This window comes from Morone saxatilis, unplaced genomic scaffold (assembly GCF_004916995.1).
Source record: "Morone saxatilis isolate NCDOM2014 unplaced genomic scaffold, NCSU_SB_2.0 Contig16, whole genome shotgun sequence".
Classification (NCBI taxonomy): domain Eukaryota; kingdom Metazoa; phylum Chordata; class Actinopteri; family Moronidae; genus Morone; species Morone saxatilis.
The window spans coordinates 10,246,594-10,270,984 of record NW_023339718.1 but is presented as its reverse complement, the minus strand read 5'-3'; the positions used below and the strand labels follow the sequence as shown (position 1 = coordinate 10,270,984).

General features: G+C 39.1%; 2 protein-coding genes across 2 annotated transcripts in view; one reads left to right on the top strand and one right to left on the bottom strand.

The window, feature by feature from the left end:
- Positions 1–504: 504 nt before the first annotated feature.
- On the bottom strand, positions 505–2,136 carry LOC118326052 (glial cell line-derived neurotrophic factor-like). Its single transcript, XM_035658945.1, has 2 exons — positions 1,882–2,136; positions 505–1,076 (listed from the first exon to the last, which is right to left on the bottom strand). Exons 1-2 carry the CDS (start codon positions 2,117–2,119, stop codon positions 505–507), a joined length of 810 nt encoding a protein of 269 aa, XP_035514838.1. The 5' UTR covers positions 2,120–2,136.
- An 8,724-nt stretch (positions 2,137–10,860) lies between these two features.
- LOC118325935 (pikachurin) overlaps positions 10,861–24,391 on the top strand; it is a 21,877-nt gene continuing 8,346 nt past the window's right edge. Inside the window, exons 1-7 of the mRNA XM_035658799.1 lie at positions 10,861–10,966; positions 15,320–15,429; positions 17,497–17,583; positions 18,060–18,086; positions 18,375–18,492; positions 18,587–18,722; positions 21,063–21,229. Of these exons, the coding sequence (XP_035514692.1) occupies positions 10,861–10,966; positions 15,320–15,429; positions 17,497–17,583; positions 18,060–18,086; positions 18,375–18,492; positions 18,587–18,722; positions 21,063–21,229 (751 nt within the window). The remainder of the gene's footprint in view (positions 10,967–15,319; positions 15,430–17,496; positions 17,584–18,059; positions 18,087–18,374; positions 18,493–18,586; positions 18,723–21,062; positions 21,230–24,391) is intronic.

Genomic DNA, 24,391 nt, shown 5'->3' with positions numbered 1-24,391 from the left:
CTTGATTTAAACCTTTGGCACACTCTGAGATATCACATTACAGTAATAAATAACATGTATTCCTTTTATAAAAACAAAATAAATATCAATAAGTTAATTCATTCAAGATTTCATAAATACATTTCACATGTTTATACATTTTTCCATATTACACATGTGCTATACAGTAGACAGAGTGAGTCTGCTGAATCCGTTGTGTCTGATTGATTTCAGTCCTTTCAGATTGAGCATCCATGGAAACATTTAAGATCACACTGAAAACATGGTATGAAGGAAACTGTGGATATTGTGACTGAGCCAATTATGAGAAGAAGAAGACCATTAGGAATCATTACTTTGGGGTTTAAACTGTAATGATGACACTTCCTGTCCTTAATTACTGACCACGAAATGCCAGAAAGTTTCCTCACAGCGAAAATAATGAGAAGGAAAAACACTCAACATCACACTTCTAAGAGGGAGTGAATGTGAAATTACACAAGGCCTGACACCAGCTCACACTCCCTACACACAGCCACACCTCCTCGCAGAGTGCTTCCTCACGGTGTGGTAGACAAGGTTGTCGTCCAGAAACGAGAGGTCATCGTCAAAAGCTATTGGCCGACAGCAAGCCTGAGGGGGCGTGTCTTTTGGTGGAAGCCTCCTGTTGTGAGCGAGGTTGTAAAGGATTTTGTCGTAGTTGGTTTCAGACTTCCTACAGGGTCCAGAGCAGTACCTGAATATCATTTCCTCGCTGGAGCGATAGCCCAGGTCAAGGTCCGACACATTGAGGTGGATCTGTTTGAGCACACAGCCCTGTCCTCGTCCATTTCCTCCTCTTCCCCTACTCTTCCTCCCTGCCTCTCCCCCTCTAGCTCCTCCTCTTCCACCATTACCACTCTGTTGACTAGCTCCCTTCTTCCTCTCCCTTCTTCGTCGAGTCCGGCTGCTCAAGTTTTCTTTGGATGGGGAGGAGGTGGTGGAGGAGGTAGATGAGGACACGGTGGATGAGGAGGAGCGCCGTATTCTACTAATGGTCACTTTTATGAAGTCCACCACATCTTCAAACTTGTTTAGGGAGAGCTCCTCCATGGTGTCTGAAACACATTAAGAGTAATGGCACTCTTACAAGGATGTATCATAGTGGACAGCACACATTGTTTCACTTGAACACACCACACTGGCTATTGGACAGATGTAGTGTTGTGTCAGAAAATACACACACAAATGTAGAAATAGTACACGTTTTTTTTTTCTGCAAAGGAATTCCTTTTGAACTGATTCATCCAAGTTACAAATGGATCCCATTCTTAATTCTTAAAGACAGTTGTTGAGTGTATTAAAGACACAGCAGCCACTATGTAGGCTACCCTCTTGGCACATGGCTCTGGAGCTAAAATAAATAATCAATTGGTGAATTTGACAGAAAATTAATTAGCAACTATTGTGACAATCACTTAATTGTGAAGTAATCTTTTGCAAAAATTGGTTCCAACTTCTTACTTGTGAGGACTGCTGCTTTTCTTTGTCCTTCGTGACAGTAAACTGAGTATAATTAAGTTGCAGACAGATAAAACAAGCAATTTGAAGATGCCACCATCAGCTCTAGGAATTGCTACAGGTACCTTTTAATAACTAAACGATGAGAAATAATCATTAGATTAATCGATAATAAAAATAATCTTTAGTTGATCATTCTTTCACAGACTAATAAGCATGTTTTATGAGATTCCACTCAATCATGCACTCTATTTTATTACTTCTATTGGACACTTAGCAATGTCATTATTTGTTTAAGAAGTACAAAGAATTCAAGACACAGAAAGCCTGCTGAGAGCAAATTACTACAGGGTGTTTTTTTTTGGCACTTTGGGCACTCCATATTAAACCACTGGCTCTTACATTGTTCTCCTCCAGCCAGCCTCTCTTCCCAGTCTGCTGTATCCGCCTGAGCACGGCTGATGCCCGGGGAAGTGACAGACAGGCGGATCTGAACCGGCGGGAGCTCCAGGGGACTCTCGGCGGCGCGCCCTCTCCTCTTGGTGGTGGACGTGGACTGCTGTAGGCTCCGGAGCAGCGAGCTGGCGTGCACGGCACTCAGCAGTATCAAACAAGTGGTTAGGCTATCCCATAACTTCATTGTCCACTTCAGTCCGACAGAAGGACATGGCGCGATGCAAAATCAACAGGTATCATCTGGCAAACGCGGTAAACAACATACTGAAGATTAATATTTGGAGAGGAAGAGGTGGGGCGCACTCATCAGCTCGGGTTCCTGGCACTGAAAACGCTGAGGATCAATGAGTTATTGTCTGCGTACTGTATACTGCACGCTATCACTCACATGTCAGCTGGCAAATGCTGTGCAGCGTGGCGCAACATCCAAAGAGGCACGAAATCAAAGGCAGGAGCGCACAATGCAAAGCCAAGCAGACTTCCTTATGAAGTTGTTTGCAAACCGACGGATACAACGACGCTTGGAAGACAAAATTCACTCCCAGTTTATAGTCCTTCAACCGGTTTCACAATGCATTCACTCCCGTTCATCCCCTCTCACCATCAATCCTGACTGAGCCGTGAGGAGGAGAAAGAGAGGTCTAACAGGGGAGATGGGGAGTGGTGGTGACGTGTGATGGTCCATCCTCTGTTTCTTCCTGTCTCCACCCATGCAGACTGCACACACACAGAGGGATGAAGTCCAAACTCATGATTGAACTTGAGGTCCAGAGTTGATGAGGGTAGAGGAGGTCTGTTATGAAAGAGGCTCAGATGGCTGAGAGGGAGAGAGAAGTTTCACACTTTCCACTAACAATGGTCCTGATTCCCCCGGCCTGCTTTTTGTGTTTGGTTGATATTGGATGGCAAATGTGTTTCTAATCAGCCAGTCATAACAGACTGAATAGATTGTGTTGCTACTTATAACCACAGTGCGATGGAAATCCCGCTGTTTTGCAGTTGATGAGCAGATGACGTTTAACATCGAGGGAGTCTGAGCTGATATCCATTACAGGAACTCAATGTTTAACTTGAGTATACGTTATTTTGGTTGCAGAGTTTTGCATAATCAGAGCAAAGTGTTAGTATTTCTTTTGGCTCAAGTTTATGCAAAAACCACAGGCTCATAAGGTGCGAAAGAACATTTTAAAGACATTTGTATTAAAATCAGTCGAAGTGTCAATTTTTCTACAATTTTTGTTGGGTAATAATTCCATGTTTGAAATTTGGTTATTTGCCTGTTTTTATAAGTAGAATTCTATGATATAATGTTGCTAAGACACACAACAAACTGTATATGGATCAGCTTACTGCACATGTGTTTTTTTTTGAGTGATCCTGTTAAACACATTAAACAACTGCAAACTGCCGTTGGGAGCCCGGGCTGTAACCCAGCCATAGTGAGTGTCAATAAGAAACTGAAAACTTTACATTGAATTATGCAAAAGATCTAATCATTCTGTTGTCACATTGTGACCTCAACTCCACTGCTCCCTCTGTACTCATGTGAAATAATATCAATGAGACTGTAAAGAAAATTCCATCATAATCTTTATTGGTGAACATAACAAGGCAGCGGTTTAGGAGCGAAACTGTGTTTGATGATTGAAACCAGAGCAAAGATGAGTGAAAGTGATCTGAGGAGTTTATGTGCCTGCGTGTCAAGTGCTTTCCTTCCAATAGTAGTTAAAAGTTGTTTATTTGACCCTAGTCTACGCCACAGTAAAACTAACTGCACTCTACAGCTGTAATGTTTTAAGAGTTTTTGTTCAGGGTAAGCAAAGCAAATAGTGCATACATCTATGATAATGTAAACCATTCAAGGTCCAGATGGAACAAGGTCCAGTTCAGTTATATGGAGATGACCAAGCAAGTGACTATACCGTCACTGCAATCACTGATGCATTGGAGTGTTTCATTCGGGGGCACCACCTCGCTGACTCAATTGTTGGCCACCCTACTGGCCCCCACCCACCGCCCCATATACATAATATGAGTGGGAGAGATGGACAGAAAAGGGAAAGAGAGAGAGAGAGCGGACAACATACATCAAAGTGCAACAGGTCAGATTTGAACTCAAGGCCGCTGCAGCAATGACTCAGTCCTGGTACATGGGGTGCCAGCTCTAAGAATTGAGCAACCAAGGTGCTTAAATATTGGTATTTTTAGAGAACAAATAGCCAACCAGCTGCATTTGACTATCACTCATACTTCGACCCCAGTACGACCACCCATGGTTTGCCCACCAAAGACTTTATGCACTCAGGCATATTGAATCCCTGCAAATGTGCCAATCTTTCTCTACTGTATTGTTCATTATTATTAACAAGAAGAAGTCACATGTGTTATTAAGAAGCAGGACTATCCTTCACTTTCTGTTTTCTTCTGCAGTGACTATTGTGAATAAAATGTACCACTATACACACAAACATTTTTTTCCCCCAGCAAAATCTTTCCAGAAAGATTAGAAATGTTCATATTTGCTCTCCAGCTGACCTGAATAAAGCTGTTTCCTCTTTACAAGGTTGAATGTTAAATACATACTGTGTATCCATGCACATCCAAAAACACACATACACGTCCATGCAACCCTTGAAGTGTAATGTTTCATGAAGAATCATGTTTGTGTCAGTGCATGCACACATGTTGGCCACATTGTATTGTAATCACTTGACTACACTGGACATGCAAAAACCATTAGAGCAGCCAAATATGCTCCAAATATATGTCATACAGTGCAACAGTTGTCTTTTTAGTAATCACTCAGAAGAGGCTTCCCATTCCACTGACTTGCTCACTTAACTGTATGGAAATACAGCATCCTCAAGCAATTACAACAAATACACCGAACAGATGTCCGTTTCCCTACTTAAAAGGACTGAGGGCTAATCGGGGACTGATCTGCAATTTAATCTGTCAGCCATATTTGAGGCTGATTTTGTCTCACATGTAACGGGCTAATTGCACGGGTCATTTCACCCCTCATTATCGGCCAACATGAAACTGCTTCCCCAGATCGACTTATGGGAGGGAGGAGTTGACAGCTGGAATGGACGTCTGATTTGGGACATGGCAGTGTAGTAATTAGCAGAAAAAATAACATCCTGGCTCTCCACACTGACAGGAGGAGTGGGGAGATCGTGATAATGTGTCCTGTTGTCCTGTTTTCTACATTTATGTGTATTTTAATCTCATAGTTGGAGGAGAATCTGTGCTTGTTTTTAGCTGGTTGTAGGGATGGCAACTACTAAATGGATTGCCATTAAATCTGGTCCAGACATTCATGGTCCCCAGAGGATGAACCCTAATGACTTTGGTGATCCCCTTACGTTTCCTCTAGCACCAACGGCGGGTCAAAGTTGTCACTTACTTACTGACTTCATCTAGCACCATCATGAGCCTTACATTTGTGTTATTGAATGAAATGTTTCAACAACTATTAGAAGGATTGCCATGAAATTTTGTACGCACATTCATGTCCCCCTCAGGTCATCATCAAGTCAAATAGGTACATTTTTCCAATCATTTGATTATGACCAAATACCTGCAAAATTATCGACATTCCCGTCAGCCTTTGTGTTACAAATGTTAGCATGCTGACATTAGCCATTGTACAGCCAGCTTGTATATATCCCCAAGCAGCTGCCTGGGTTATGGCACAGGGGCAGGGGAAACTGATCACCTTTTAGCCCTTAAAGTCGACTTTAAGCATGATGCACTCAAGTCACTTTGGATTAATTTAATTCAGGATGTGCATTACATTAGCATTTAAAATGGAAAGTTGCCAAGAATAAGGAAATAATCTGAAATGTTTGCCCAGTTATTAGGAAATCAACTGGTCTATAACCGTGAATTCCTTTGTCACTGTACTCGTAGCAGTATGATATACACTTTTTCAGCATAGGGAGTGATATACATTAACTGTCATGCGTGTTGCACGAAATCATTGAATTATTGTTCGTTTGAGCTCAAGAAGTTTTCTTGTTGATGATTTTATCACTATTCATAGATTTGGGTGTTGGATAGGATGATTGTATTCATGGTAAAAATCACCTCCACAGGGACCCACAGTGGTGCTTAGAAAGTAATCCACACCATATGTATTCTGGTGCTGCTGGAGCCTCAGGGTGAGAGTGGATGCCGTCTGCTGAGCTGACCCGCTGGGAGTCGGCTCAGAAATGTTAAAATGGGGTCAATTACTGTTAGGATGTTTAAGCAAATAGACAATTTACTCCATGTTTGTCCCCAGTTTTGTAATAAGTGTGACATTATTGCCTGCTGGGGTGACTGTAAAACCAAAATGATTTGATCTGGTCTGATTTGAGGAATTACAGGTGGTGAACACTACATTCAGTAATTTCTAATGCAGATTAGAAACCGGGTTGAAAACAGTGAACCTCCAGATGTGTTGACTGCTCACACACACGTGCATGTAGGGCTTAGATTCTGCCACTAGTGGACGCTGTTCACCACTGTTAATACCAATGTGTGTTACACATTTACAGCATAAAACAACACAGTGGTGAGGTCTGATTCTTTATCTCTTGTTTAAATACAATGATTTACAGACTTCAACTTAATGCTGTATTATTTCTTTTTAATCAATTGTTATGATTATGATCCATATACAATGTGTTAACATGAAATATGTCTTCAGAATGTGAATGTGGATATATGGATATAAAAGCTTTTGAGGTTTGAGAGAACTACTGATTGAAATTGAGACTGAAATCAATGTATCATCATATTTCTAATGATCTTCGTAGTCTGATGGGAAAGAACAAATTAGCTCTCCAAACATCTGACAAATCAAGCTGCATGCTTTTGACTACAGGCTGTTGTTTTTCTTATTGAGGGAAACAATTTTCTGAACCACTAGTCTGGCTTATTTGCTTGATTTTTATTGAACTGAAAAATAATTAATGTCTTTACTTGGAAGAGTCTAATTTGAAAGCTACCTTTTAATTTCCCTCTTGGTTAAGTTAGCTCTGTTTTGTTAGCTTATTATTTATGTTATAGAGATAGATGTGCTAGTTGTTTGTGTGTCAGTTATATGTGTAGAGATGTGGGGTTCTTTTGGGGTTATGTATGCGCCTGCCAGTGCATCGTTTCTGTTTGTGTTGCTGTTCTCCCTTCAGTCTCTCCATTATGTCTTGTGTGTTTGTGTTTGTCCAGGAGATGGAACCAGTGAGTTGGGTTCGCCATTCATGCAACACAGTGACCATCATCTCGGACACACGCTTATTATCATACTAAACCTCATAATCATCCTCAGTTGTTACATTATGGAGTGTAGGAAGTTTTGTTATAATTTTGGTATTCACTTAAACAGACATACAACTCATTTTGGTTTATCTCACTTTTTTCTATATTTATTGTTAGTAGCAGACATTTTCTTTTCTTTTCTTTTTATGATGGACGATGATTTATAAAAAATACAGTATACACAGGATCAGTGTTTACCTAAAATAACTACTAGAATCTGAATGTGTGTAAACATATGATAATGTGACCTTATAACACACCATTGGAGCCATTACTACTGAATCTCTTTCAGGTGTCTCACAAGCTTCAGTTGCCAACCTTGGACCTGGCATTTTATGAGTCCAATATTTATTTTCAACCCACAAACTGAATCCTGGTAGAGTGTAAAATAAAAATATAAGGACAACACTATCCAAGGGGGACCAGGTAAGTCTACTGAGCACTGTTACGTTAAATAACACAATGAAAACATATAACAGAGAATTAATTTTCATCAAATTTATACATTACATAAAGGTTATAAAAACCGGTAATCAAAGCAGAAAAGGGGATTTCATAAAAATTTGAGAAGAGATGTTAATGGGTAAGAAAAGGACACAAGAACACAAACATTTGATCTGATCATTTCATTTACAAAGAAAAAATATTTGTATACCAAGTCTAAAATATAGGGTTATCTTTGCATAAAATCAGCTTCCTGTAGTCTTTAGAGTTTCTCCAAAACAGTGGTGATATTTCACTCCCTTCACCCTCTGCTCTGGCTGTTTGTGTGATATTTTGAGATTGGTTGATAATAGCAGGTGAAGAAACTGGAATAATCAGTTCACATCTTGCCTCTGTGACCCAGAGAGCATATGATTAATAGAAGTGGCACATGTGAATGTGGAAAAGAATGAAAGAAAGTGGAACAGAAATTAACTCTTGCTCTCTCAGTAAGACTGATCTGATGATGTGTTCATCTTGTAGGTCTTGTATTATGATTGGCAGTGTTGATTTTCTTTTGGTGAACTGATGGCTGCATATCATAAAGGAGGACAACACCAGAAAACTGATAAATATTTAAAAAATAAAAAGTGTTGGTGGTTTCTGATTAGATTTTATCTCTACTTACCCAGGCTACTACTTACTCTAAATGTTTCTGTTTTTGCACTTTTCAGATACTTATAGCTCAGCTGATACCAGACTTTTGAGGCCAACTTTTACAGAATCCAACGATAATTGGAGCATTTTATTTCAGCTCCTCATTTAGCATTCATATATAGTATATTAACATTTAATTGTTTAAAATGGACTATAACGTAGTTGTGTGCAGATAAAAGGACATTTAAGTATTTATTGATGTACAATATTTATCAACTACTATAACTTTTCTTAAGACATTTTTACATGGTTACGTGTGTTATATTGTATTGTCATTGTATTGTCACCTGTTTCTGCACCATTAGCAATGTTGACCAGTACATTAAATGTTTATATACTGCTTATAAACACACCTTGCATGATAGCTTGCTGAGTGTGAATAAGAGGAAAATTGCAAAGCCATTTACCATTAAAACATAGTGTCAGTGGTCATATGGAAAAAAGAGAGCTGTCATGTCATGCCCTAACTCATGCAGACATCTCATCATTACAGCTCAGATATTCACCTCCAATCTTTCTTGGCCTCAGTTTAATAACAGTATTCTACCTTCGCAATTCACGCTGTCTGTAAGGCTTTCGTGAATGGGTGGTGTGCTACTGTGCCGTTATTGCAGACCATAAAGATTTGAAAATCTCTCCTTGGAAAGATGTTTTGTGCTGTAGGGGTCAGGGAAAAAAAACATTGGATCAGAATTAGATAAAAGGTTTTTCAAATTATTCCGTGCAAATTGATGGCTTGAGTAACTGCTGGATTTTACATTCTCATTTTGCATGAAGGTAGAATATGCCTGGCTCAGAAAATTAGGTCTAAGTGGGTAACCAGCAGAGTGAAAATGAAAATGAAGTAACAAATCAGCCTGGTTCCTGGCTGCTGGTTAGATTTTTCTGCCACGGTGCTTCTAATGTGATATAATAATTCAGAAAAACGTTGAAAATGTGACCTAGAGGAAAAGTTTGGGGGAAATTACTGGCTACAGCACTGTTTGACGCTGATTTGTGCAGAACATGTAATAGATAAAACTGCATGTTCATCAAGTCCATCATAGTGAAGGCTCTTCAACTCAGAATTTTTACTTTATCAGTGTTAATAGTGCCTGCTACTATTTGTGCCTACATTGTTTTTCATAGTTCTCCTTAATAAGAAAATTGCCCCAAACTGTACACTGTAAAAGCTGATGAGTTAGTTCAACTCAAACTGGTTGTACATTACGATCACATGCAGCATTTCTCCAGACTTATTTAAAATGTGTTAACAGAATGTATCTGTCTGAATAAAGTAAGGCTAACATAAATGCATCTTCTTTATAGAAATGTTACCACTTAAATTGAAGTCATGCAGTTTTCTACCACTAAAGCAAACTATTACTTTTTTAGTAATTACTCGATTATGACCATTTTTTGCATTTTTCTGCAAAACAAGGTACAAAATCATCAGAGTTACATGAGCACTATGAAGTCAGCATTTTTCTATCAGTAGCCAATTAATGTTGGGGCTTTAGGGCTTACAGTTATACTTGACATACTTATACATATATGTATATGTATATACATGATATACTTAAAATATGGCACAAATTTAAGTTCACACAAAACAACTGAGTTATTACTTCGACAATTCATTTTTTAGTTGGGTTTAGTTAATGAGAATGAGTGATTCAAACGTTTTGGGGGGATTAAGTTATCATAACTTACTTCTTTTATTAAGAAATATTGGATTGACAGTGTACTTTTTTTCATGTTGAGACCACACTAAATAATACACAATCAGCTGGGAGGTTAGTCACATATTAACAGTTGCTTTCGGGGGACATTAATTACTGGATTAATTGTTTGCCCCCTTTAGCCATTGTTGTACACACAGTCAGTCAATCACACACACACACACACACGATGTATACTTTTATGGATGTCTGTTGCTTGAGCGGCTCCCCTGCTTCTGCGTCAAGACACGCTCTCCATCTGTGTCCAGTGTGCGGATTAGAGGCTTATTATCCTCTTAGCTCTAAATGGCCCCACGTTCCTGCACTTCGCTGTCCGTCTCATCTGCTGTCTGAGACGCGGACCGGAGCGTGACACGAAAGCGAGATTTATGCGCAAAAATGATCGTGCCATTCACCATTCAGTTGTTGTAGTTGTTGCTCGTTGCGCATTACGCGCGAATTGTCGGTACAACCCTCTCCATCGTCTATCAGCGCGCCTGTTGGGGCACAGTGGCTGTCTGTCCGTCCGTTAATGTGTCCAACCCACTGATCTTTTGCAGACTGTAATCTTATCAGTGTCAAACCGTAGCTGCCCTTTCCTCTCGGGCAGTTTCTGCCTGTCTTTGGATGGCGTTTGCGCCAAAATTTGGATAAAAGAACGATTTTTATTAGATAAGAATTTTGTCAGCAAAGGTATTAGTTGCATTTACAGCTAGAAGCGCGTTTTAATGTGTGATAAAATGAACATCTGACCGTTTTAAACTTTCGACCAGAAGAAGACATGGAACCTACATGTAAAGAAAGGAGTCTTTTATACTTACTTCTCTTTGCGATATGCACAGCCAGCGTTTGCTTTTGTGCAAGAAGATCAAATGTTCGGAGATCTGGTAAGTTCACCCACTGACCTTTATACCAGATTTGACAAGTAATAACAATGACAATAGTTTATATTGAAAGATTGTGCATAAGGGCAGCGTTTGAGTGTGCTTATCTTTCCATTTGTTTGATTACACAAACATCATTAAGCCTGCTTTCAAACATTAATTCACCTTAAACAGAGATCACAGCAATGTAAGTGACAGTTTTAAACTTGTAAAGTCATTAAAGCTCCAGTATGAGAAGATAAATGCAAGAAAATTGGTTGATGGATGTGCATCAAAAGGAAAACACACTACCATCATTATCATCATCATCATCATCATCATGTAATCTCCACTGTATCCCTGTTTATACAACCTAAGAGTGATTATTCTGCAGCAAAAGCTACTGAGCAACATGTTAACAGACCGTTTAAAAAAAAGGCCCCCACCTCTCTTTCTTTATGGTGCTTTGAGTCACTGAGCAGCAGCACAAAACTGCATTTTACCCAGAATCAGTGAGCTGCAAATTGTCCACAGTAACTGTAATTTTAACACTTAAAAAATACAGATACATTTTAGGCAGGACTTCCATGGCTAAGAGGAAACAATGTTTGTGTTGATAAAAACAGTTCATATAATGAAATTACAAAATATATAAATATGTGTCAAAGAAAGAGAGACAGAAAGGGAAATATTCAGCTGTAGACCAGCAGCAAACCCATCAGCAAATTCGGCAAAGTGCTCCTTAGGGCAGAAAGTCCCTGGATGCTGAGTTTGTCACCTCCTCAGTCTCTACTCTCTCTCTCTCCCCCTTTCTCTATCTTTCTTTGATGTCCTGTCACCCTGAACACTTTTTCCGTCCCAGTTTCTTCCGTTTTCCTCCTCTTTCTCTCTTTCCATCACTTCCTTTTTCTCCCGCTGTCAGTCTCTCTGACTGTCTGTCGTATTTCTCCCTCCCTCACTCTTTCGGACCCGCAGGCCATAGCAGGCCAACTATTACATCTGTCTGTCAGCACAAGAAAACTCACCACAGTTGGGACTGCCACACAGAGGGCGGCTGTAGTTCAGTCTTCATGACTGCCAGTGACATTTGTACTTGTTTTTCTGTTTTGAGGTCTTTCAGGCCTCATTCTGAGGGAATGTCAACAGTGCTCCATGTCTAGATGAATCACATCAGTCTTTACAAAACAAAGCTGATAGTACAAGGAAAGAGTTAAGATTGAAAGACGTCTCTCCCCAAGGTGGTCTTACTCTTTTCAGGGTTTTGACAGCTTTATGGCCAGTTAGAATCAGTAACTGAATTATTTATAGAGAGATTCAGTAGCTTTATTTCTTACACTTGCTATAAAATGTTAGGAAATTCATGCATTTTAAATAACCCTTTCTATCATGTCACTCAGTACCATCGATATTGTTATGAAATACAATGAAAATATAACCAGTATGATAAAGACTCTCCCCCCTTTCAGATTCAGTGTTTATATATTATTCCCTAAGCCGTGCTGAAGAGCAGCCCGACAGCATGCGTCTTAGTGGTCATTCACTTTTGGATGACTCAGACCTGGAAAAAGCAGCACTTCTACACGACTGACAATGAAAGTGGAGACATAGAATCAGAGTGATAGAACAGGTGGTTTGTTCTGAAAGAAGACATCTGAATTTAAGATTGGGTAATTGTTGATCAAGTGAGTATTATAAGAGCACCTTTTTGTTTGCCATAGATGTCCGAAAAGTACTGAAATCTCAAAATAAATTAAAAGGTTAGTGTCCTCTCTTGTAAATACCCCATGAAAAAATTTAAAGAGGGTCTGTATTTGCATGTTTTAAACTGACAAACAGATCTTCGGTTAATACATTAGTGTCTTACAGTATGTTGTTATTGGAGTCTATATAGCAGTCAATAAGTTACAGGCAGTTGCAGAAGAGAAATGCCAAAAAGTGTCAGATTAGAGAGCAATTTTGGCAATTTCCTGAGAAAAAAAGTCTGTTCCTTGATGTGTACTATATGAGATGATGGAGTTTCGGCTTTATGAGAGCGCATGGTTTTGGGACATTGTGGCCTCTTGTGGCCTTTTTCTGAATAGTGGTCTCCAGTGTACCTTGCAGCCATTTGCCCCTGATCTAACCTGGGAAATCTGGCCTCACATCTCCCATTAATGTATAGAGTGGGCAACGCCTGAAATTGAATTGCCAACCAGCCCAGTCTAATGGAGTTTCAGTGGAAGTCACAGTAGCTGATGTGCCCCCTGTATCCAGTTACATTTTTTAAAATTTTTCTGAGCTTCATCACTAGATTTAATCTCCAGCTCTAGGTGAGTTGGAGCCAAGTGATTCTGGAGTGTATTTAAATACAGACACCACTTTCCTTCTTTTGGGGATACACCCAGAGCTATAGAGTTACACTGGTCACAGAGTATCTTGCCAATTGGTTTGGAAGGTTGTGTTTTCACAATATTAAAAGTGTACAAACTCCAGCTTCAGGGAAATGTTGCTCAAAATATGCAGTTTGCTTAAGAAAAGCTTCTGGAAGGAGGAGACACAACAGACTAGTTATACCTGTCAAAAATAATCCACCAGTTTCAGGGATTTATGTCAAGATATTCAGGATTTGGGTTGATTAGAGATATCAGTTTCACTTCTTCCTTACACATGAAGCACCTCTGTAAGCTTCAGTATGCTGATGGACATAAAGATGATGATTTAAGAAGTCCCTTCTCTATCTGCTCTAATTCTGTGAGTTCAGCTCACCCGTGTGTTCACCGGGCCACACCCCTGGGGAGATATGGACGATCAGGGAATTCAGCTGACATACTGAATTACCCGCTCGGATGAAAGAGCAGGGTGAAGGGTTTGCGAAAGCAGGGGAGATGCCGACAGGAGAGGATTCAGGAGGACAGGAGAGAGGTCGACACAGGAAGTGGATGAGGGCAGTCACAAGAAATAAAGAGGAGAGAAAAAGGAAGTGGAAAAGAGCAGTGCTGTAGCTACATGAGATTTCAATTTACACAGATCTGCTTTGCTATACTAACTTTTGTCTGATCCCCGTGTTGGTCTATGCCAGGGAATTCTACCCTTATGTCGCTTTAAAAAGGGAAGGTCAATTATGGCTAATATTTTGAACTAAATCCCAGCTGAGTGCAGCTCTTCTTTACCTTAACCGTGCACTGTGCCGAGATAATACACCTTTTTCAGACTCTACTCATAAATTGCAAATAAATAATTTGTAAATAGCAATTGTATCTTGATATTCTGCCTTTTACTGAGCTCTTTGATGGTTTGAATGTAACAATCTTTTACTTTGTGTAGATGTAATGGCATAAATTGTATGACTTGAGGCCGTAAGGGTCCTTGTCTGCTTCTGTTTCTCCATTAAAGGCAGATAATTCATATACAGTAGGTCATCAGGGGTGTTGATGAGTTATACCTCTATAGCTCGATCTCTGTCTTTCTTCTATAAGAGGCTTCTCAAGTGTTTTCAGGCCACAGTTGGACACTGGATGTGCAGTCACAATCTCTTGAAGTGTCACAGAAGCACCCAGGATTTAATAACTCAGACCATAAAAATAATGACATTTGAAATCAGTCAGTTGATATTATCGAGCTACAGGTTATGTAATTTCATATGGTTCTTTTTACACTCTTAACACACTCAAATAGACTAAGGTGAAATAGTGTAGATTCTATTTTGATGGCTATTTGTAAAGATTTGCTTTTGTTAAAAGCATTGACAAAGCGTTTATATGTAATAATCTGGCAATTGTAACTACTTATTCTGAAAACTAAAAGTTGCTTTCTATTTATACTCTTTATCTTATTCTTTATCTCAAAAATAAGCTTGACATGGACGAAGTTGTAGGATTAAAGTTGTAAAGGTGCGTTCAAAAAGGTTGCTGTATTTTGTCTTTATTAAACAAAAATAATAACGGGGGCATCGAAAACAAGCTGTAAAAACAACCCTGACATATTTTAATTCATGAATGTTAGCAAAAAAGTTTAATTATTTAAACATTCACCATATACAGAGTAACATTAACATTCATGTCGAGTTTAATATCTAGCCGCCTGGTGAATGTAAAGTTTTGGTTCCACCAACACCAAAGCTTCACTGTGTTCACTCTCACTAACTTTGTCAGTCTGCTGTTTGGTGCTAATAGTGGCTATTTTGCCAAAAAACAACATTGTAAGATACTGAGATGCTAAAGAATCTCATAACGTTGTATATACTGGTCACAAGCTGCCATGTACATTTAACATTAATCAGGATCAATAATCTATCACAGCTAATAAACAGTTGGTGGCTGCCTAACGCACAGTGCACTTTGCCCCTTGTATATCTTCTGTTTCGCTCACTGATTATGTCTCTCTGTGTTTGTGTTTCAGATCGCCTGAGTCCCCCATTGGACATCCAGCTGGAGACAATCAACTGCACCGCCTTTAGTGTACGATGGAAGATGCCCCGGCGACACGTTAGCACCATCACTGGATACAAGGTAGCCACAAAGTAATTTTACATTAAAGGACCAGTATGTAGGATTTAGTGGCATTGAGCGGTGAACGGAATACAATTCAGCCTTCCGAGTGAAACTATTTTGGTCATGAAACTTCTTATCTAGAGCCAGTGTTTGGTTTGTCCGTTCTGGGCTACTGTAGAAGCATGGCGGACTACGTGGATGAGGACGCACTCCCTCTGTAAATAAAAACTATTCTTATTTTCAGGTCATTATACACTAATGAAAACATACATATAATTATTATATTCAATTTCTGCTAAAACATCCTCCTAAATGTTAAACACTGGACCTTTAAATAATAACACATATGTAGAAATACTGTGTGTACTGTTTAGATATCAGAGTGACGGCTAAATGTGTGATCAATATTAACAAGCTGTGGTTATCAGTCACTATCAATATTAGATTCACGTCAGTGAAAAAAGGGTGTATGGCAGATTGTCTCACAATTATTTTCCAATTTTATTTTATTGATATATTCAAGCAGAATTTGGTGAGTTTACACAGCAGTACAGAAACAGGATCTTTCAGTGACATATGTAATGGAATACAAGTTCTAGTTGTCCACATAGTGTTGATATTAAGGTAAGATGCTCCACACAGTCTATATCATTGATGATTGTAAATGTAATGTTAAACTGTTTTGAAAAAAAAAAAAACCCAAACTGCTCAAAACCAAGAGAAAAAAAAAATATTCAGCAAACTTAAAAACACACACCTACACCTTTTGAGAACTCTTTTTAGGTTAAAGTTTTCAACCTGGCAAACATAAAAAAAAAATTCTCAGATGTGTCATTAATCATATTTATTCTCCTTTTTCTGAAAGGATGCCCACTTTCCTCGGCAGGCGGCATAGTTTTTTTCCTGCTTTTAAAGTGCCCGTCAAACTCGCTGTCCAGCAGGGTGGCCTTGAAGGTGTTTTTTCTGGTATTTTAACAGAACCCCTTCACTGCCAAATGTATGCTTTTTCAAAGGCAATATGTCTCTGAAGGATGTGGTCACAAATTATTAGTGGCTTGTCAACAGATTTTTTTCTTCACTCTAGGCGCACTTTGAGAACTAAAGTTAGATATTTTTTTTCTTGGTAGAACATAATGGACAGACATTTATGTAATTTTTGGTTTGTATGTTTGGAAGTTTACTGGATGCTGAAATCTTTTCCTTTCTTTTTTCATTCTGACAAAACGTTTTTAAGATTTTTTTGAATGAGATATAATATCTTACCAGAACCTAGTTTCCTTCCGTCCTTTCTTCCCTCCTTCCTCTTTTCCTACTTCCTTCCTCTCGTGTGTTTGTTTTGAGTCAACCATTAAGTGTGGATCAGTATGACTGTGTGTGCTCTGCTTTTGACCATATGTCCGCACTAAGAGGATTAGTCAGATACCTAGCTTCCCGACGACTCACAGATAAACATGTGTGTTCATTTGGCCAATCACTTTGGAAGTTCATATGTAATCCTGTTTGTCTCATAGTATTTCCTCCTCATTATGCCGTGTTTACATTGATAATGTAAGAGCTGAAAGGTTAAGAAGTGGTGCTGTAATCCAGCATAACGAACATGACATTTACGCCTGCCAAACAGCCAGATCTAGAGAAATGTTCATGGGGTGATAAGAGGGTGGCATGAAGGCCTTAAGTAGTGGCAGAAATATATGCTGTTTTAATTGCTAACAATCATATATATTTCACAAATATTTGCTTGGTGAAGCCTTCAAATGAAGATATTTTAATGCAAAAACATTACATGCACAGCATTAAGCAGAAATATTTAAAGGTGGGATTAAAGATCCTTTTCTTATCTTTTTTCATGTGCCATAACAGGTAATTTAATTACTTTCTGTTTTTAAACATTTATCTAAATTAAAGTAATAGATTTGACAGCATTTGACACAAACCTGGGGTGGCAGCTGCATTGGCCAAGCATTTTTTTAGATCCACCCCTGTGGCCAACCCCAGCTTCTTTTACTGAAAGAATCTAACACTTTTTTGTATAAATCATATAAATATGTGCTTGAATGTGTCTCTCTTTGACTGTATGCTTTTCAGGTCTTCTATACAGAGGTGAGGAATGGCCGTCCATTGGGTGCAGCGTCTTTGATGGAGGTGCCTCTAAGCTTGGACATGCTAACCACTGTGAGTACACTGACTTCTAACTGTGCTGATTTGTTGGAATACGATGGAATTATTTCCATTAAAATCACCATCAAACTTGCCTCTAACATCCAATTTTGGCATTGTGGGAAATCTCAGCTGTGATCGCCAGCAAAGTCTTTGCAGGGCTGATTTATCACTACACAGAAAAACATTATTAGCATTAGCCTGAAAATAAATAAAAACCAAACATTTAGAAGACGAGGCTGGCAATATATTTTTTTTACTTTACATGGGTTTTGTTGACAATACGAAACTGAATAACTGAAGCCTTATCCTTTAATATTCTGAGACAATGACCGTTAAATCAAGTTAAGTCATCGAATCTTGCAAGATTTTAGAAAATCAGTCTATAACATGTAAAACTACATTATTGACAGTGTATCGACTAACAATAACAATGTGCACGCTGTGATACTCAAACATTTATCGATACCTCTGCTCTTATGTTCTCAAAGGGGCAATTCGATGGACAAGCAAGCTTTGTGAGTATCATCTTCTAGTCCTTTTTTACTGAAGACGACCCTATCACTGCTTTCATATCACAGTTGACATTTATAGCTGGATATGACTTATTTCCCACTTACATTCAGAAAGAATCCCTAATCAGTAACTAAATCTTCTTCCACTGTCTTTTCTCATTTTTCTTATTGCCTTCTGTCTTTTTTTCCATCTTATTTCGCTTCAACCATCCTTGCTGATGTACTGTCTTGCTTATTTTTCCATATCTATCTGTATCTCAATCCCCCACTCCCCCGTATGCTGTCTTCTAGGATGTGGACATTGCTAACTTAAAGATGAACACCAAGTACAGAGTCAGTGTTGGAGCATATGGTTGGGCAGGGGAGGGTAGACCCAGCATGCCCAGAGACATCGGCACTGCTTCACATGGTAAGAATATGTGAGTAATACAGTGAATGCTTTTGTTTCTACCGTAGTATTGTTAATATCTTTCACTTACTTCAATTTCTTTCTGTGCCATCAGAAATGTGCATGCCCCCTTCACCCCCCACCACGCCTGTCGTCATGGCGGTATCTGACACAGAGCTGGCGTTGTCATGGCAGCAAGGAGAGAGTGAGGGAAGTGCACCTGTCCTTCACTTCCTGGTGGCTTACATCAGGTCTGTCATAATTGATTGATCAGCTTTACATTTATTAAACCGCCCTTTTGTGACCTCGCCAGCACAGCGTTGCTCCCAATACACAGACACACATTTACAGGTATATACATTTGCACACACACTCGATTACACAGAGGTCACACACATACAAGCATCAAACCAGTCCACATAGACACTTTTCAGGTGACGAGCAGCCTGAAGTGGCCACGCCATGGAGGGAGAGAACAAGCCTAAGTGAAAACCCATGTTCCATCACTGGCAGTGTGAGGAAAGGGAAAAGGCTGACTGGTTTTATTGGCTTCCTGTTCTCTTAATTGATAAGACGTCTGTCCTTCAGAGACAATTTAGAGAGCTTTTTTCTAAAACACTGCTTCCATGTATCATCTATAACCACACAGAGTGCTTCATGGGTCCACAAATGTTTTTTGTAGGGCAAAGCATTGATCAAGCCCAAATTCTAGTCAGCAATCCACGAATGTGAAAGATTTACAAAGAAATTTTCTGAAGATGATGCTGAAGATTGGTGCAGCTTCTGGTGTATGGTTGCAGCCAGAAAAATAATGTTATCTTAAAACAGTTTGAGATTTTGGGAAATACATTGATTCACTTACTTGCTTAATTTGTTGAAATATGTAGCTGGAGCCAGAAGCTGGTTAGCTTAGCTTAGCATACAGACTAGAAGCAGGGGCTAGCCTGGCTATGTATGAAGGTTAAAAAATCCACCTATCAGCACCTATAAAATTCACAAATTAGGACTTCTTTGTTTAATCTATGCACAAACTGAAAGATTAAAACAACAAGTTGTGGTTTCATAAGGAGTTATGTGCTCTCTTATGGTGCTTGTTGCTTTTATATTTCACTTTACAGATACAACATTTGTGAGTTATAGAGGTGCTAGTGAGCTTTTGAACCATTGGAGTGAGCCAGGCTAGCTGTTTCCTGCTGCTTCCAGTTGAGTCTAAAGTTGTTAAGCAGATATGAGAGTGCTATCGATCTTCTCATCTAACTAATTAATTTCCTCATGTACAAGCATAGAACAAGGAACAAGAAGAGGCAGAATAAAAAATGAGGCTTTTCAGCATGATGTTTTTTTTCTTTTTCAAGTAAAATGTGAGTGCTTTATTGGCATTGTAACAAAACACAGAGGAAGCATCGTAAGAGAAAATCAGTTTTTAACAGTTCTTTTCTAACTTTTATCTGTGCACATTAATGTGTGTATATGCAGCTGCACATTGGGCCTCCCTTTATCAGATCCTCTGCATCCACTCATCGTCTCATTACAATGATACAGAATACGCAGCTCTCTTTTACAGTGAGTTTCATGAGGCCTTTGTTGGTCTGCAGCATGTAACCATTTTTGTTTTGACTTGAGGGTCATTTGGTACTTGAGAAATAATTGATTTCATTCTCTGCTTAGAAATGTCCAGTCTCACTCACACGTAAACAGTATATGCGCACACACACACACACACACACACAAAGAATGTCCAATGTCTAAAGGAGTCCTAAGGTCAGAAATAAATTGTCCTTTGAAGATTTGCCAGACACAAATAAAAAAAAGCCAGATAGAATTTAAAAATGTCCCCGTAATAATTGTTTAAAAGAACGTTTTAGAGATAAAAAAGAAACTAGCTTAAAAAAACCACAGTAGTGTTGTACTTCATGCGGTGCTGAGTTAATACCCCGAAACTGAGCAAAGTGAGAGAAACTGAAGCAGAGAAACTGTTACTTACTGTGACAGAGCAGACACGAATCAGTGTCTGCTTTTGCATGCAAGGGTATTTTCCACACAAAAGGGCCATCTCAGAGGCAAATCTTTCTTCACTTATATCAAAAGAGGCCTTGCTGAAGACAGACATTGAGTGGTGGTGAAGATGACCCTATTCAACAGATAGTTGTGGCTCCAGGCGCCCAGATTCAGCACACAAATATGGCATCATGAGATGGAAGCGGGAGATGATAGGCAGAAAAAAAATTAAAGTTCAGGAGTTCATCACTCTGTTTTCAAACCAAAACTCTGATTAAAGCAGAAAATAATGCGTTAAGACTTAGAGTAAAAGAAGTAAAGGCCGTCAAAATAGTAACATAACGAAAAACATCTCAATTGATTGTTCCTTTAGTTTTGTCTGAAAAGTTATTCTGTATTTTTGTGAGTTATTCATAGCTACAGTATTGTAATTGTACTCTTTGCAATAACTTTGCAGAATCATGTGAAAGATCACATCAAAATATTGAACCATTGTTTTGAAGACGTAAGGAAGGAAAATGAAAGGAAAACATTGACATACCAAAAAAAAACAGACCTAAAAAGCATCGCTTGTGTGTCTTGTCTTTCCACAGGCCAGAAATGGACACGGAGTGGACGTATATTCGGGAGCCCATTGTGACTAACTCCATGGTTTTGAAGGGGTTATTACCGGAAACAGAGTATCAGTTTGTTGTCAGGGCGGTCAACGTACATGGAGCCAGCCCACCCAGCCACATCAACAACCCTGTGCGCACTCTCGGTAAGACCAAAACATTGATCTCCAAGCTAACATGCTGTGATGTGACAGCCAACAAAGCTCGGTCTCAACTCCCTCGTTAGTCTGGTTTCAACCACATTTCAAAACAAAGTCAGTTTCAGTTTAGTTTCAACAATACACCCACACAGATCTAAACAAAGTATGCTTATTTTTTGCATCACCAAAGTTATCATCACAATAAAACATTTACCATGTTTAACCGCACTGTATAAATCCCTGTGTTACTATGGAGACAGTCACATTTTTTCTCCCAGCACTGTGAAGCAATGAACTGTATTTCAAAGTTTCTCAGTTATAGTAGAGGCATCATTTATAGAGAACACCAACATGTAAAGATGAGCATTAGAGCTTCATTCTGCATAATTTGCTAACTTTATTATATTGAGATATTAAGATCACCTGCCAGATCATAGTCTACTTCTATAAATTAACATTTTAAGCTGTTCATTTGTGGTTTGGAGATATTTTTCCCGTTATAAAATGTCCTTTATATAATGTGCACACATCATTTTCTCTGTTTTGTTGGTCTTTGGGAGGCTCAATCTCCTCAAACCATGAATCAATCAAGAGTAGATAGAATTTATTTTAGGTTTGACACAGAAACACTGTGTACAGAGTGACAGTTTGCCTCTCTCAGCGTTTGCTTGAATGTAGGACAACACCTGGCAGTGTGTCACTGGATCCTTGGATGAGAGAGATATAGAGCAACAGAGTAATTTACTTTATTATTTTTGATGTAGTCGGCTGCTGGTGGTACATGGGGGGAGGGGTCTGGTCAGGACTGATTGATATTAAAACACACAAACACTCACATAGGTGTGTGCCACACACATGCAGTGATAGCAATGTCTTAATGGATCAAGGTCTATGACATTCAAATCATTTACCTACAGATTTGTGGGCATGCTCGTGTGTGTGTGTGCGTGGATGCTTTCAGGCTTTAGGAGTATGATTATGTATGACTATTAAAATCAAACAGCCATATAGATATAATCACATTATGCAGACTTTTTTCTGTGACCTACACACCACACCGCTGACTCCAGAAAGCCATGTGGACAAGCAGCTTTTGCTGTCAAACAGCTCTGACTGTATTAATCCACTGATCCAGAAGACAGATAGATGAACAGATAATTTAGAAAGAAGCTGTTAGGAATAATATCAATAATAGTTACATGACACAAGATAAAATGAGCCAGTTCTACAGACGCAGAGGGACAGACGGACAGAAACGAAGAGATAGAGGAGCGTGGTTTCTTAGCAGGGGATAAAAGCGGGTTACGTTCGAGTCTCATCAGACAGGATTAAGGACGGGATGCCAGACCCCTTCTCTGCCCATCCTCACCCCTGATGGATGCACACACACACATGCACACACACAATGCACCGCTGCTTGAGTGAACAGCGGGGGTGGGCTTGACTGACTGACATACTTTTCTTGTCGCTCTCTCTGTGACAGTGTGTGTGTGTGTGTGTGTGTATGTGTTTATAGCAGTTGGAAACAGGGTGGTGTGGCTTGAGGGGGATTGTTACACAACAGAAGATTAGTTGAGGGATTTTTTGGGGCAACCCTACCCCTCCTTGTATGCCAGAACTCAGATTTAATGTTATTAGGTTGTACTAATTAGTACTTTAAATCTTGACATCCATTTAGGCTTAAGAGTCAAGTTTCTAAGAGATGATTTAAATAGGTTTCTATTCATATAAGCTGTCTAATATCAGTGTTTCAATTTCCTCACTTGCCTAACAACATGGTGAACTTCCACTATTTAATACTGTGGAAGACCAAGAAGACAGGAAGGGGGAGGATGCTGTTATGTAAGCTAAGATTAAGCTTTCTCAAGGTAGAGTGAATGGTAGGGAGCTGTCACATTGAACACTGTTTTTCCATATTTTTACCAAGAAAATTACGTTACCTATATGTACATCATACATAAGATTCACATGTAATTTGTATATATTATATTCTATTATATTCTATTGTCCAAACACACATTTATGTAAGTCTAGGACCAGAAAGTATCATATACTGGTCTGAATGGTCTTTCTGAATCAACAGTATGTTCAAATGAAGGGAAAAACTACAAGATGGAAATAACTATTTCTATTGGAAAAACTAACTGATTCATTTAGCAGGCTGGTGAAATGCATAATATTTTTGCAGATGCAGTTGTAGTAGCTAACCAAAAAGTTTGCTCTTTACAGTATATTGACTGTCTGGCTTTATCTTTGTACACTATGAGCTGCCGTTGTGTATCGAGGAGACACGTTTCAGTACGTGCTGCAGTGGCCTGGGTACAGGCTTACAGGTAGACCCACTGGGCCAGAAGCTGCTACCAATTTTGAATGTCTCTGTGTTAATGTATGTCATTATCAATACTTCATCAGTGAAATGTTATCAAATTTCCCAGCCCATGATCATATCCACTGTATAACCAGGCCAGCCATCACTATTTAGTCTTTCCATCTGTACAACTTTCACATGAATCGGACACCGTTGTTGTTTGTGGTTGGGTCCCTTTCCATCGTCATCATTATTTGCCTGTAAAATATCATGTGTGATGCTGCATTCACATCTGTCTTCCAAGTAGAAATAAAAACCTCTTTAGAAAATCTAGTAGACAAATTTGCTGGTGATACACAAAGGAAATTTGTGGATTTTGGCACAGCAAATAAGGGACCACCTGTGTCAGAGAAAACACTGCCTTGTACAAGAGCAGACACTTGTGTTGAAATTATTTCCTTTACAACGTTCCTCCACAGTCAAGTCATAACTAGTAGATTTATATAAATTCTAACAGCAACATTTTTATAGGACAGTAAATGTCCCTGTTGCAGATATATCAAGCAGCCAGTGTAAGTAGCCTTTTGGCCCTCAACTCTGTGGACATTTCATGCTACAACGTAAATATAAAGGGGATTTGGACTTTACAATATATTAGTGTCATTCCCATTGCTTCTTGTTTGCATATTAATTAAAAGTAACTTGTGTAACAATGATCTATTGGCAAAAATGGAATAGTATGTTTTCATTAGTGTATAATCACCTGAAAATAACAGTTGTGTTTTGTTATCTTACAAGAATTCATTTTTATCTACAGAGGGAGCGGGTCCTCTACCACAGAGTCTTCCATGTTTCTACAG